At 42.8% G+C, this 13,393-nt stretch overlaps 1 protein-coding gene across 1 annotated transcript in view; it reads right to left on the bottom strand.

The window, feature by feature from the left end:
• The window catches only part of LOC126176487 (anoctamin-7-like), a 272,929-nt gene that overhangs the window by 183,318 nt on the left and 76,218 nt on the right, over positions 1-13,393 (bottom strand). Inside the window, exon 2 of the mRNA XM_049923641.1 lies at positions 8,194-8,324. Coding sequence (XP_049779598.1) covers positions 8,194-8,304 — 111 coding nt within the window. The 5' untranslated portion in view covers positions 8,305-8,324. The remainder of the gene's footprint in view (positions 1-8,193; positions 8,325-13,393) is intronic.

Below are 13,393 nucleotides of genomic sequence, written 5' to 3'. Positions count from 1 at the left end.
ATGGACATGAATGGATGCAGGTGATCAGACAGGATGCTTACATGTGTGTCAACGGTCTGTCGTATTAGGACGTATCAGACGTTATCACTAACTGCACACGCCCCACACCATTACAGAGGCTCCACCAGCTTGAACAGTCCCCTGCTAACATACACAACGACCATCGATTCATGAGGTTGTCTCCATACTCTTACACTTCCATCAGCTCGATACAATCTGAAGAGAGACTCTTCCTAGCAGGCAACACGTTTCCAGTCATTAACGGCCCAATGTCGGTCCTTAAGGCCCCTGGCGAGGCGTAAAGCTGTGTGTCGTGCAGTCATCAAGGGTACGCGAGTGGGCCTTCTGCTCCGAAAGCCCGTATCGATGATGTTTCGTTGAATGGTTCGCACGCTGACACTTGTGGAAGGGTTGCACTTCTGTCACGTTGAACGATTCTCTTCAGTCCCATGCTTGCAGGACTTTTTTCCGACCGCAGTGATGTCGGAGATTTGATGTTTTACCGGATTTCTGATGTTCAGGTACACTAGTGAAATGGTCGTAGGGAAAATTCCGACTTCATCGCTACTTCGGAGATGCTGTGTCCCGTCGCTCGTGCACCGACTATAACGCCACGTTCAGACTCGCTTAAATCTTGATAACTTGCCATTTTAGCAGCAGTAACCGATATAACAACTGCGCCAGACTGACCGTAGCGTCGTACTCTGCCTGTTTACGTACCTCTTCATTTGAGTACGCGTTCCTATAACATTTTCCTTGGCACTTCAGTATATAAGAGTTATATAAAGTTACATAGCAGTACTCAGAAAGAACCAAATAAAACTCCGCGAGAACATATGTTTCTCTTTTACGGTTGATAAACAATGATAATTTTTGTCTTTCGAAGTCGCCCTTTTCAGCACCTACAAAAGAGGAAAAGGGTGACTGTGACTGATCTGCAAGAGAAACATACGCTCACGCAGACATTTGTGTAATCCTTTTTGAGGTCTACAGTTCAGAAGTAAATCATTTTGCCCAAATACTTTAGGCATCCTATTGCAAAAGAGCGCAATGGCAGCGCAGTTTCTTCAGACTTGATTCAGAATTATTGCCACCAATTATTGATTATGTTAACAAAATTAACTGAATATGTACTGAAACAGTCAATGAATGTATGTGTGAATTAAGAAAAGAAAGACGTAAATCGCATAAGTGAAAAATAACTCTCGTCGCAATTTGCGTTGCGTACCGGAAAGTATTTGTTTGAATGCGAAGGTAAGAGTGTCGATCGTACCGCATCTACTAGTGTAAGATAGTTTAAAAAAGCATAAAATGAAACTTAAAGATTTAAAAATCTCGACACAAAAAACTGCAGAAAGTAGTATGTATTGCCCCTGTAAGTTTCACAAAAGTAGTAACATTTTGATCCAAGCGTCGTTACGTTGGGGGACCGCTAAGTAAATAAATCAAAAGAAACCAGAATAACAACTTCACTAGCTATTTTGAGGTAAAAGGGGGCTTCTTGGTTGACTATCAAGCAAAATCAATCAAAATTTGGCATAAATATATTTAACCTACTATACAGACCCTAATTTAAACAGCAAATTTGCAGAAGTGAAACATGACAAAAGAAATAACCATATAGACTTTCTACGAGAATGTGAGAAAGGGTGAGGATAAAGTGGTGATTTATACAACAGTGAATTTAGAGTAATTCGTAGTTGCGCTAAGCAGAGTGGAAGAACTGGAGTTGCCGAAAGTAGTAAATGGGCTGCAGCGGTAAGGTCTAGCACGTATTTAATCTCAATGACAGGCTAATAATAGTGAACATCAACCTTTCATCACTTTACGTAGTAATTATTCAAACATACTTCCCCATTTGAAATCATGAAGTAGTAGAAACTATGCATTTAGACAGTGAAGAACTCCTTAGTGCAGCAAATTAGACGTTCCTTCTGATTATCTAGTTCTTAGAAATGATGAGAAAGAGCAAATAACTTCGTTGGTCCCAGAATTCTGTAATCCAGAGACTGTTTTCTGAATAGTTTCGCCACTGCCAGTGTTGACGCTTTCTCATGAAGTCCACATGAATCTTAGTAATGTTAATCAACGCTAGGGCTGGACAGTGGTTTGTATCGACTTTATGGGTTAGTGCGGTTTACTTAGTTTAATTTATCGTAAGGAATATTTCATTACGTCACGGCGACTGTGTTCTTCAATGTAAATACCACCTTCGAACATCATTTACTGTAAATTCTTTATTGTAGTTCCAGTATAGTTGCATTTAATTATGCTGGCGACTAGTTTCGAACTACAGAGTTCATTTTCAAGCCAGGCTTATTAAACTTGCACTGAAAGTGCTTGGTTATGTGACAGTCAATTTAAGACAAATTTCATAATGTTGATATGTTCAGAAGTGCCTAATAGACCAGGCTTGAAAATAAGCTTTGTAATTAGAAACTAGTCGCCAGAGTAATTAAACGCAAATGTGACGGAATTACAATGGAGAATTTATGTTATTCAACCTGCTGGCCCTGTCCTGGCTTCACGTTGGAAATACATCACAGTTACTGCTTTGATATCGAATGATTCGTTACAAGAATTTTCCTAATAGTCACAGTATCCTGTAATTCGATTTTAAAATTTTCAAATATGTGAGATCACGAATTTAGTCGTTATTTGGTGGATCTTCTCTGTAACTGGAGAGGATTTTAACCAAACCAGTCTTAACTGCACTGAAATAAAACTTAATCGGCGATTGTACGATTCGCTGTAGAGTTTTTAGTTTAGCTAGTGCTATTTAATATGGACGAGGCAGTTGTAACCCGATCATTTACATTTTTCAGCTGGAATTGGCTGCAGAGTTTCGTGCATTACAAGTTGAATCCTGTATATACTACCAGAAAGCTTCTGTTACTTATTTTCAACAGCGGAGCTTTCTAACTTATCTGTGTTATTGGTTAGAAATGATCGAGCATTCAGGCTATGGGATGGATCCTGACAGTACACAATCTCGGTTCGGATCTCATACCCAAATAAAAATGCCACTAGTTGTCAGCTGCGTTTTTGTGACATGGTGGAAGACGATGTCTTAACAGGTTGTTTTTGTAACGGAGCACATACTGAGTACGATGAATGATAATTGATTGAAACCCTCAGCTGCCGACAGGTGTTGTTGATATACCCCGATGGGGACAGCTGAAAATGTGTGCCCCGACCGGGACTCGAACCAGGGATCTCCTGCTTACATGGCAGACGCTCTATCTATCTGACCCACCGAGGACACAGATGAATAGCGCGACTGCAGGGACTTATCCTTTGTACGCCTCTCGTAAGACCCACATTCACAACTATCCACAATCACATACGTGATGTTCCTAATAGATATTTGCCCATCTAACCATTACTCGCGCCCACCTAGGTGACGATTCTCGTAAGAGTTCAGGCAACCTGTGACATTCGCACAGACGAAGGTCAATGGTGTGCAAGGCATAAGTCCTTGCAGTCGCGCTGTTCATCTGTGTCCTCGGTGGCTCAGATGGATAGAGCGTCTTCCATGTAAGCAGGAGATCCAGGGTTCGAGTCCCGGTCGGGGCACACATTTACAGCTGTCCCTATCGAGGTATATCAACGACACCTGTCGGCAGCTGAGGGTTTCAATTAATTATTTCTAGAGAAGCTGCACGGTCATCAACGGTATCTGTTCTTTCGAGAACAGTTACTATCTTCATATGAGTACGATGAATTTGGTGACTGACGATGATAGGCCCGTGTTATCTTCGAGCCATTCCTCGTAAAAATGTTGCGTTACGGGTAGCTGCTATGTTTTATCTGCAAATACGTAATCGTTTCTTGCTGTAAAGAGCAGTACTGCCGTACGGGGGCGAGATAGTTATATCACAAAACAGTTCTACGTGTCTTTACGTGCACTGGAGGTGCAAGTTATTGTCATGCAAATACAGTGTCTTCGTTCAGCACAGATCCAGGGTAGCCTTTAACTTCGTGGAAAATAACGTGTGGCAGCAGAGCTGAGACTCTGCGACGATTTCTACCCGTAATGCTATACCCGAAATAGTTAACTGTGGCCAGCAGCTGAAAATAAAGCTTACTAAATCAAATATTAGTAATCCCCTAAGGGGACAGCTCTCGCTGAAATAAAAAAAAAACGAATTTTCAGCTTCACATTTTCTCTGGGACGTCTCATTTATTGTAGTGTTGATCCCAAGTTCCCCGACAGTCCGTTATCGAGTTACATGGCGATTTGTGAAAAGTGTCTCCGAAAACCACTCACAGCGGGAAAAAATGTTCGACAAGTAATCTCTACGGCGGCCTAAAGAGGGTTATGGAAATTATAACTGTACTAGAACTTGAGATCGGACCAGCCAGATACAGCTTCTGGACTAGTCAGACGAAAAGTACCGGCGTATCGAATGGGGCGAGTAACGGATAACGGAAGCCGCTGGAGAGGTCTACAGGACGACGATGGCCACAAAGAAGATGGGGGAGGACCTCCTTTTGAATCTGGAAGCATTGATGTGTGGTTCAGGAACAGCTAACAAGAGATTTGTTTAACTCAATTACAAAAACGGTAACATCAAACTTTGAATGCGTTTTTCACGAAACCAATTTTTTTCAAACTGGCGGGAAACAATCACAGAACGATAAATAAGATTTCGATCGGAATTCAATGCCGGCATTCCTAATTGAGTAAGTAAATTCTGTTTCACACTGGGACACTGGTGACGGTCACCAGCAACGGTCACCGACAGAGATACATTCGTTGTAACTGGAGCATTCACACCGGGACATTACACTGCCTCACCGAGCCACTGTGACCCAGCAGTGACTGACCCTCGCCACATGTGACGGACAAGATCACTGCGTCCACGGCAGTCACCGCCGGACATGCATTAGTCTGAATTGGAGTGTTCGCACTGGGACGCAGATAACAGACACAGCGCTGCAGATTTGCCAACAGACGACAGTCATTTTTGAGACAGTGACGCGAAACATTCATTCTTCATTATACTGTAAACATTGAAGCCATGAGTTTAGATTTGAGCAACTCGGAAGACTTAATAAGTGAAGTAGAAAGTCGTCCTGCTATTTGGGACGTCAAAAGCGATGACTATAGCAACAAAGTGGTGAAAACGAATGCTTGGCAAGAAATTATAATGAAGTTTGTGCCTGATTTCAATGAGAAGAGCATGGATGAAAAAACAAAATTGGTAAGTTGTATGTTCTTTTTCCCAATTTAATGCCTTATTTTTCGGACCATAAAAGAGTAGCGAAATTTAGTTGCTACGTCTGTAAAGGCAAGAAGGGTAGTAACCTTCAAGCACATTTGCATCCCTCACCCCTTTTCTTTTGCATTTACCAGTATTAAGTGTACCTTTACGCAGTCTTAATGCGATAAGAAGGGAAAAAATGGATGAGCGTAGAAACCATGGACTCACCCCTACAGGGCGAATGAAGAAGAAATCTAAAAATACTTATATTTCAAAATTTTCATAACATAATTAACTGTGCGTCTTATCGTCATCTTAAGGTGCTCCGCCTTATGATCAGAAAAATACTGTTAAAATATTAATCTCCATTCCTGTGATGTCTTCTTTCACTTCAAGCAGTTCATCAATGAAGTTTTCGACATTCGAAAATTCTGAAAAATTTCTCATCTTGTCTCAGATCGACATAAAGAGTATAAAACAATATTTTCTCCAGCCGATCTGGTAGTAGTGGATGTAAATGTAATGAACGTTTTGTCCTCATTCTCCTCCTCCTCCTCTTGCTTCGAAGTACTAAAAAAGTTACTGCTCGCTCGAGTCCATTTCACTAACTAATCAGTTGACAATAACCTGCAGTGTCGGACACCGGTGATCCAGGAGTGTTCATCAGAATGAACGGTGAGCGTCGATGGTGACAGTCACCAGCGTCCCAGTGTCATCTCGCGAGTGGAGCCACCACGACGGAAAATAGTGTAGTAAACTTTATCACCGATACCAAGATGGTGGTTAGCTCCGCACTGACGACCGTCGTAGCTGCTGATGTCCGTTCCGTTCAGTCCACTAGTAACAACTGACCTTCATTGCCGTCTGTGGTATCGATAGCTACGACGCCAGAACGTAGGTCCGCTCTGCTAACAAGGGAACCTCCCCATCGCACCCCCCCGCCCTCAGATTTAGTTGTAAGTTGGCACAGTGGATAGGCCCTGAAAAACTGAACACAGATCAATCGAGAAAACAGGAAGTAGTTGTGTGGAACTATGAAAAAAATAAGCAAAATATACAAACTGAGTAGTCCATGCGCAACATAGGCAACTATAAGTAAAAAGCAAGCTCGTGGGTGCCGTGGTCCCGTGGTTAGCGTGAGCAGCTGCGGAACGAGAGGTCCTTGGTTCAAGCCTTCCCTCGGGTGAAAAGATTAACTTTTTAATTTTCAGTTCATGTGACAAACGCTTATGTTTTCATCACTTTTTTGGGAGTGATTATCACATCCACAAGAAAACCTAAATCGGACAAGGTAGAAGAATCTTTTTACCCATTCGCCAAGTGTATAAGTTAGGTGAGTCGACAACATATTCCTATGACGCACATGCCGTCGCCAGTGTCGTATAGAATATATCAGACGTGTTTTCCTGTGGAGGAATCGGTTGACTTATGACCTTCGGTTCCCATTGGAGAGGCACGTCCTTTCGTCTACTAATCGCACGGTTTTGCGGTGCAGTCGCAAAACAGAGATACTAAACTTATTACAGTGAACAGAGACGTCAATGAACGAACGGACAGATAACTTTGCGAAAATAAAAGTAAAAATTTTCATCCGAGGGTAGACTTGAACCAAGGACCTCCCGTTCCGCAGCTGCTCACGCTAACCACGAGACCACGGCGCTCCTGAGCTCGCACTACCCTTGATGTTGCTTATCATGCACATGGACTACTCAGTTTGTATATTTTGATTACTTTTTCATAGTTCCACACAACTACTTCCTGTTTTCTCGATTGATCTGGCCTATCGAATTTGCCAACCTATAACTAAATCTGAGGGGGGTGCGATGGGGAGGTTCCCTTGTAAGTTGACACTACGAGACACACCGACGACAGCGCCCTCTAGCCGGTGCTGTCGGGGTCTACGAGCTCCGCGACTGCTTGAGCCCATTTCATCAAGTGCAGCCAGCCAGGACACTTCGCTTCAGCATCGCACCTACCTACAAAGTTATGTAATCGTTTATCACCTTGTTTTTTTGCACCAGTAAACCATTTTCTTGCTGTACCTACGTAATTTCTCCTTTTTCCCGTTCCCACCCACGCGCCGCCTCCCAGGAGGGATACAAAACCGTCTCTCGTCACTGTTGGTGACCAAGAAGCCCTCAGCACAATATGGTTCCGCCAAAGAGTATCAGGGCGAATAGTCAACCTAACCAACGTCGCTGTTACCACTAGCACTCCTGTGACATCGTATAACTGGAGATTAATTTGAGGAGTTTTGAGAATTATTTTATCGGCTCAAGCGGAATAGCAAATGAAAGGTAATTTAACTAACAACCCGAATCTGAATGAAAATGATCAATTTAATTTAATCTGTGCAATCTCCTTTGTCAATGAGCCGGACTATACGGCAGTATAGATTGGTGACAGACCATGTGACCAGTCAACGAAAAGTCTGCACTCTACAATACGGCGGAAACTTTCTCCCAGGACTAAGCCCATTATCAAGGCCGTATGTCACCTTCCGATGACTATTTTTTTGTAAGCTTACACCTACTGGAAGCTCATCTGGGCTAAACAACACCTTCTGAACAGACCTTGAAAGCTCAACGCTACCGACCTACCGCCGTGTCATCATCAGCCCTTAGGCGCCATTGATGCGAATATGGAAGGGCATGCGATCAGCACACCGCCCTCTCGGCCGTTGTCAGTTTTCGTGACCACTGTCGCTACCTGTGAATCAAGCAGCTACTCAATTGGCCTCAAAAGGGCCGAGTGCACCCCGATTGCCAACGTCACTCAACAGACCTGGAAGGTGATCCAGCCAAGCGCTAACGAAGCCCGACAGCGCTTAACTTCGGTGATCTGACGGGAACTGGTGTTACCACTGCGGCAACGCTAACATGGAGTTCAGATCAGTCATCAAGTCGATTAGAGCTTTAGACAGATGTTAAATTTCTAACAGATGGTGCTCTGTCCAGTTGACCACAACAGTACACTGGCGACAGACCTGAAGGATGCCCTGTCGCTCGAGCTCGCGGTTGATGCTGCCGTAGCGCGTGGAGAACTCCGCGCCGTTCAGCTCGTAGCGCTCGTCTCGGTGGCGCTGCTTCCTCGACATGGCCGCCGGCTGCTCGTCTTCTGCACACACAAAACATGCGGTCCGAATCAGATTTTGGCACTACTAACAACTCGCCAGTGTAAGAATGCTTGGTCTCACGGGGATATAAACCAATGAAACCTTTTCCAGCCTTCAGCAAGGTGAAGTGGTTCAACATCGACGAGCTTTCGGACGAGCGCTGGTTGGCCATTGTCACCACCTGACAAAGGGTGAGGAGCACTCGTCCGAAAGCTTGTGGATACTGACCCGCCTGGAGACCCGAGAAAATTTTGTTAGTACAATTGAGACTCACACAATTAGCCAGTTATGTTTCTCACACAGTGAAATCCAAGTAGCAAAAAGGGCAAAGTTTTTGGGATTACAGGGCGATCACAACCTCAAGTCAAAAATCAAATGTCTACCATTAATGAAACACTTCAGTTTGCAATATGGATGATAAGAGCAAAAGGTTATTTAAAAAGAAGCTAGTTCGTTATGCATATTTACATTTTCTAATGAGTCATAGAATCATTTTTTTGGGAAACAAACTACAGCGATAGCTTTTTTGAAAACGAAAGCGTATTATAAGAACTACAGCCGGTGTTAACTTGGTCTTTAACTCCAACACATTAGCTACATCAATTTTAATGCCCTCTATCAGGTTGTTTAATACAAGTTCACTGTGCACCTGGCACCTGGCTCCTGTCTCTGGTAATGTTAATTCCTTTAAGTATTTGTAGAGACCGTTCTTGGTTCAAGGGTTATGCTCACGCCTGTCATTTTTTGAGAAAATAAAAATATTGTTAGTAGGAAAGGAATTAATAACTATACCGAGTGCCTCTTAAGAATCGTCCGGCGCATTTCCTCTGGTTTATAGACAGGTATTTGCAGTTTAGTTTCTGAAATGCGTTTCTCTAATCAAACAAAGCAAATACAGGTCATCACATTACGGTATGTTGATAATTATTACTTTGGGACCGTCTAATCACGACAGAATAAAACACAATTTTCGTGCTCTACGCGTTTCGCCTTTATTAACTGCAAGAAGGATTCAGTGGCCTGGAATACATAGATATTTTTGTTTATACTATTTTGTTTACATTTTGGACGCTATATCTGCAGGTTATGAACAGTTACGGCACTTTCTACTTTTCCATGATGCAGTCATAATTGAAAGTTCTACTTACAGATTTCGTGGATTCTGATCTACATGTGTTCTTTTTTAATGCGCAACAGCTATTCTACGTCAGCTTACTGCCATTTAAAATTTAGTTTCCAGAGCACTACGAACAGAACATTCGTTTTGAAGTTATGTTTTCGATGGTGTTGCCAACTGTCAAATGTAATTGACAACTACTGTATGTGGTTTTGTGGTGTGTGTGTGTGTGTGTGTGTGTGTGTGTGTGTGTGTGTGTGAGAGAGAGAGAGAGAGAGAGAGAGAGAGAGAGAGAGAGAGAGAGAGAGTGAGTTTTTGTATGATTGCATGTACAAATGGATATTTTTATCTTGTCATTTCTTTTCAAATGGTTCAAATGGCCCTGAGCACTATGGGACTTAACTTCTGAGGTCATCATCAGTCCCCTAGAACTTAGAACTACTTAAACCTAACTAACCTAAGGACATCGCACACATCCATGCCCGAGGCAGGATTCGAACCTGCGACCGTAGCAGTCACGCGGTTCCAAACTGAAGCGCTTAGAACCGCACAGCCACACAGGCCGGCTCATTTCTTTTATTAAGTTTAATAGAGTTTGCAAATGTGGACTGGTTTGTTTCATACTTCCAACATTCCAACACCAAATGTGTGCTGTGTACTGTGTTTCAAAATCCCTGCATGTCATGCCTCTGTATACTGTATTTCAACATTGACATTCAAGTTCGTATAATTACTGATCCTTGGATTTTGTTCCCTTGATTGTCAGGGTACCTAAGTTTGTTTGGAGTGTTAGCACAATTTTGTGTGCTATTTCTTTAGTATATTTTCCACTCAGTGTGTTAGTTCGCGCGTGTAAGTCAATGTGTACTGTGCGCTTCTTTTCTGTGTGGTGTTTTCATTGTGATTGTGTATTGTGAGTATTTGTGGGTTTGAGGCTTGCGATTTTTCCTACCTTATGGATATGTCGAATGCGTTCTCTCTCTTTCGTACTGGTGTTTTGATTGAGCCTGTGAGCTGCATGTGTGTCATACCCATTACTCTCAGCTACTTATGTCTTTCTCATAATTTTTCTTGTTGATGTAATCCTGTTTATTCTCTACAACATATATCGTAGTGCTGATAGCTTCTGGTTATGGCGATGATCTATTGTGACTGTGGCGCCGGTTTTCTAAATACATTAAAGGAAAGTTTACCATTTTATTTTATTATTGTACTGTCTAGAAAATTTGACTAGATGGTCCCAAAGTAGTAATTATCAGTATACTATAATACTGTATGCAAGCGAGAACAACGGGACTACAAAAGCTGAAGACGGTCATTAAATGTTTCATGCAACGCCAGCTATCAACAGACAGCGTCGGATTGTTTTCAGATACAAAAATGTTTTTTAAATCTGAATTTTATGTTTCCTGTCGATAGAGTGGTCCCAAATTAGTCTAGTGCAATATTCGGCTTAGCGGAACTATTGGTACAGCAAAACACAGTAAAACCTTTGTTCGCCACGTTTTTGTTGCCTGACTTACCCCGTCCTCATATGCCGCCCTGGACCCCACTGTCTGCTACCACCACGCAGCAGCGCTACACAATTGTTGTCGGAGTACTAGTTATACTTTGTATTTTACTGTTGTGGTAATACACATTGTGGTGTCACCGCCAGACACCACACTTGCTAGGTGGTAGCCTTTAAATCGGCCGCGGTCCGCTAGTATACGTCGGACCCGCGTGTCGCCACTGTCAGTGATTGCAGACCGAGCGCCGCCACACGGCGGCACTCGCCCCTGTACAGCCGACTTTGCTAGAGATGGTTTACTGACAAATTACGCTCTCATTTGCCGAGACAATAGTTAGCATAGCCTTCAGCTACGTCATTTGCTACGACCTAGCAAGGCGCCATTATCATTTGCTATTTATCTTGTGATGCATGTACCGTCAGACCGATGTTCACCAATTATGGATTAAAGTTAAGTATTCCAGCAGCTACGTATTATTTTTACTAGACTCCTTTAACTGTTCCAGACCTCACGCCAGCCTGCGTGAGCTTAAACGCGTGCCTTTCGGCTTCCGGTCATAGTGGCTTGGCTGTCTTGCAAAGTCACAACACACATCACTATAATACGATTTTGTATAGACTTGTTCTGGGCAGTTCTGTGGAAAGGGGATGTAAAATTCCGCTTTAAAAACCATTTTCTTTGCAACTGGAACAAACTGACGCTTTCCGTATGCATTGGTTGTCGCGATATTCGGTTGGCACGATTCAGTATACATAAGATGGCGCTGCCATAGGTCAAACGGATATCAACTGCCTTTTTAAAAAATAGGAATCCCCATTTTTTATTACATATTAGTGTAGTACGTAAAGAAATATAAATGTTTTAGTTGGAACACTTTTTGCGCTTTGTGATAGATGGCGCTGTAATAGCCACAAACGTATAAGTACGTGGTATCACGTAAAATTCCTCCAGTGCGGACGGTATTTGCTTCATGATACATTACCCATGTTAAAATGGACCGTTTACCAACTGCGGAAAAGGTCGATATTGTGTTGATGTATGGCTATTGAGATCAAAATGCCCAACTCGTGTGTGCTTTGTATGCTGCTCTGTAACCTGGACGACATCATCCAAGTGTCCGGACCGTTCGCCGGATTGTTACGTTATTTAAGGAAACAGGAAGTGTTCAGCCACATGTGAAACGTCAACCACGATCTGCAACAAATGATGACACCCAAGTAGGTGTTTTAGCTGCTGTCGCGACTAATCCGCACATCAATAGCAGACAAATTGCGCGAGAATCGGGAATCTCAAAAACGTCGGTGTTGAGAATGCTACATCAACATCGATTTCACCCGTACCATATTTCTATGCAGTAGGAATTGCATGGCGACGACATTGAACGTCGTGTACAGTTCTGCCACTGGGCACAACAGAATTTACGGGACGATGACAGATTTTTTGCACGCGTTCTATTTAGAGACGAAGCGTCAATCACCAACAGCGGTAACGTAAACCGGCATAATATGCACTATTGGGCAATGGAAAATCCACGATGACTGCGTCAAGTGGAACATCAGCGACCTTGGGTTAATGTATTATGTGGCATTATGGGAGGAAGGTTAATTGGCCCCCATTTTATCGATGGCAATCTAAATGGTGCAATGTATGCTAATTTCCTACGTAATATTCTACCTATGTTACTACAAGATGTTTCACCGCATGACAGAATGGCGATGTACTTCCAACATGATGGATGTCCGGCTCATAGCTCGCGTGCGCTTGAAGCGATACTGAAAAGCGTATTTCATGACAGGTGGACTGATCGTCGAAGCACCAATACCATGGCCCGCACGTTCACCGGATCTGACGTCCCGGATTTCTTTCTGTGGTGAATGTTGAAGGATATTTGCTGTCGTGATACGCCTGACAACATGCGTCAGCGCATTGTCAACGCATGTGCGAACATTACGGAAGGCGAACTACTCACTGTTGAGAGGAATGTCGTTATACGTATTGCCAAATGCATTGAGGTTGACGGACATCATTTTGAGCATTTATTGCATTAATGTGGTATTTTCAGGTAATCACGCTGTAACAGCATCCGTTCTCAGAAATGATAAGTTCACAACGGTACACGTATCACATTGGAACAAGTGAAATAAAATATTCATACGTACCTATGTTCTGTATCTTAATTTAAAAAACCTACGTGTTACCAACTGTTCGTCTAAAATTGTGAGCCATATGTTTGTGACTATTACAGCGTCATCTATCAGAAACCGAAGAAGTGGTCCTACTGAAACATTGATATTTCTTTACGTACTACACGAATATGTAATAAAAAAATGGGGGTTCCTATTTTATAAAAAGCAGTGATATCCGTTTGACCTGTGGCAGCGCCATCTAGCGGGTTAACCATAGCGCCATCTGGTTTCCCCCCTTTTTTTTGTCATCAGTCTAC

This window comes from Schistocerca cancellata, chromosome 3, assembly GCF_023864275.1.
Source record: "Schistocerca cancellata isolate TAMUIC-IGC-003103 chromosome 3, iqSchCanc2.1, whole genome shotgun sequence".
Classification (NCBI taxonomy): Eukaryota; Metazoa; Arthropoda; class Insecta; order Orthoptera; family Acrididae; genus Schistocerca; species Schistocerca cancellata.
Note: the sequence above shows the minus strand (reverse complement) of the source record. Positions and strands in the feature narration are given on the sequence as shown.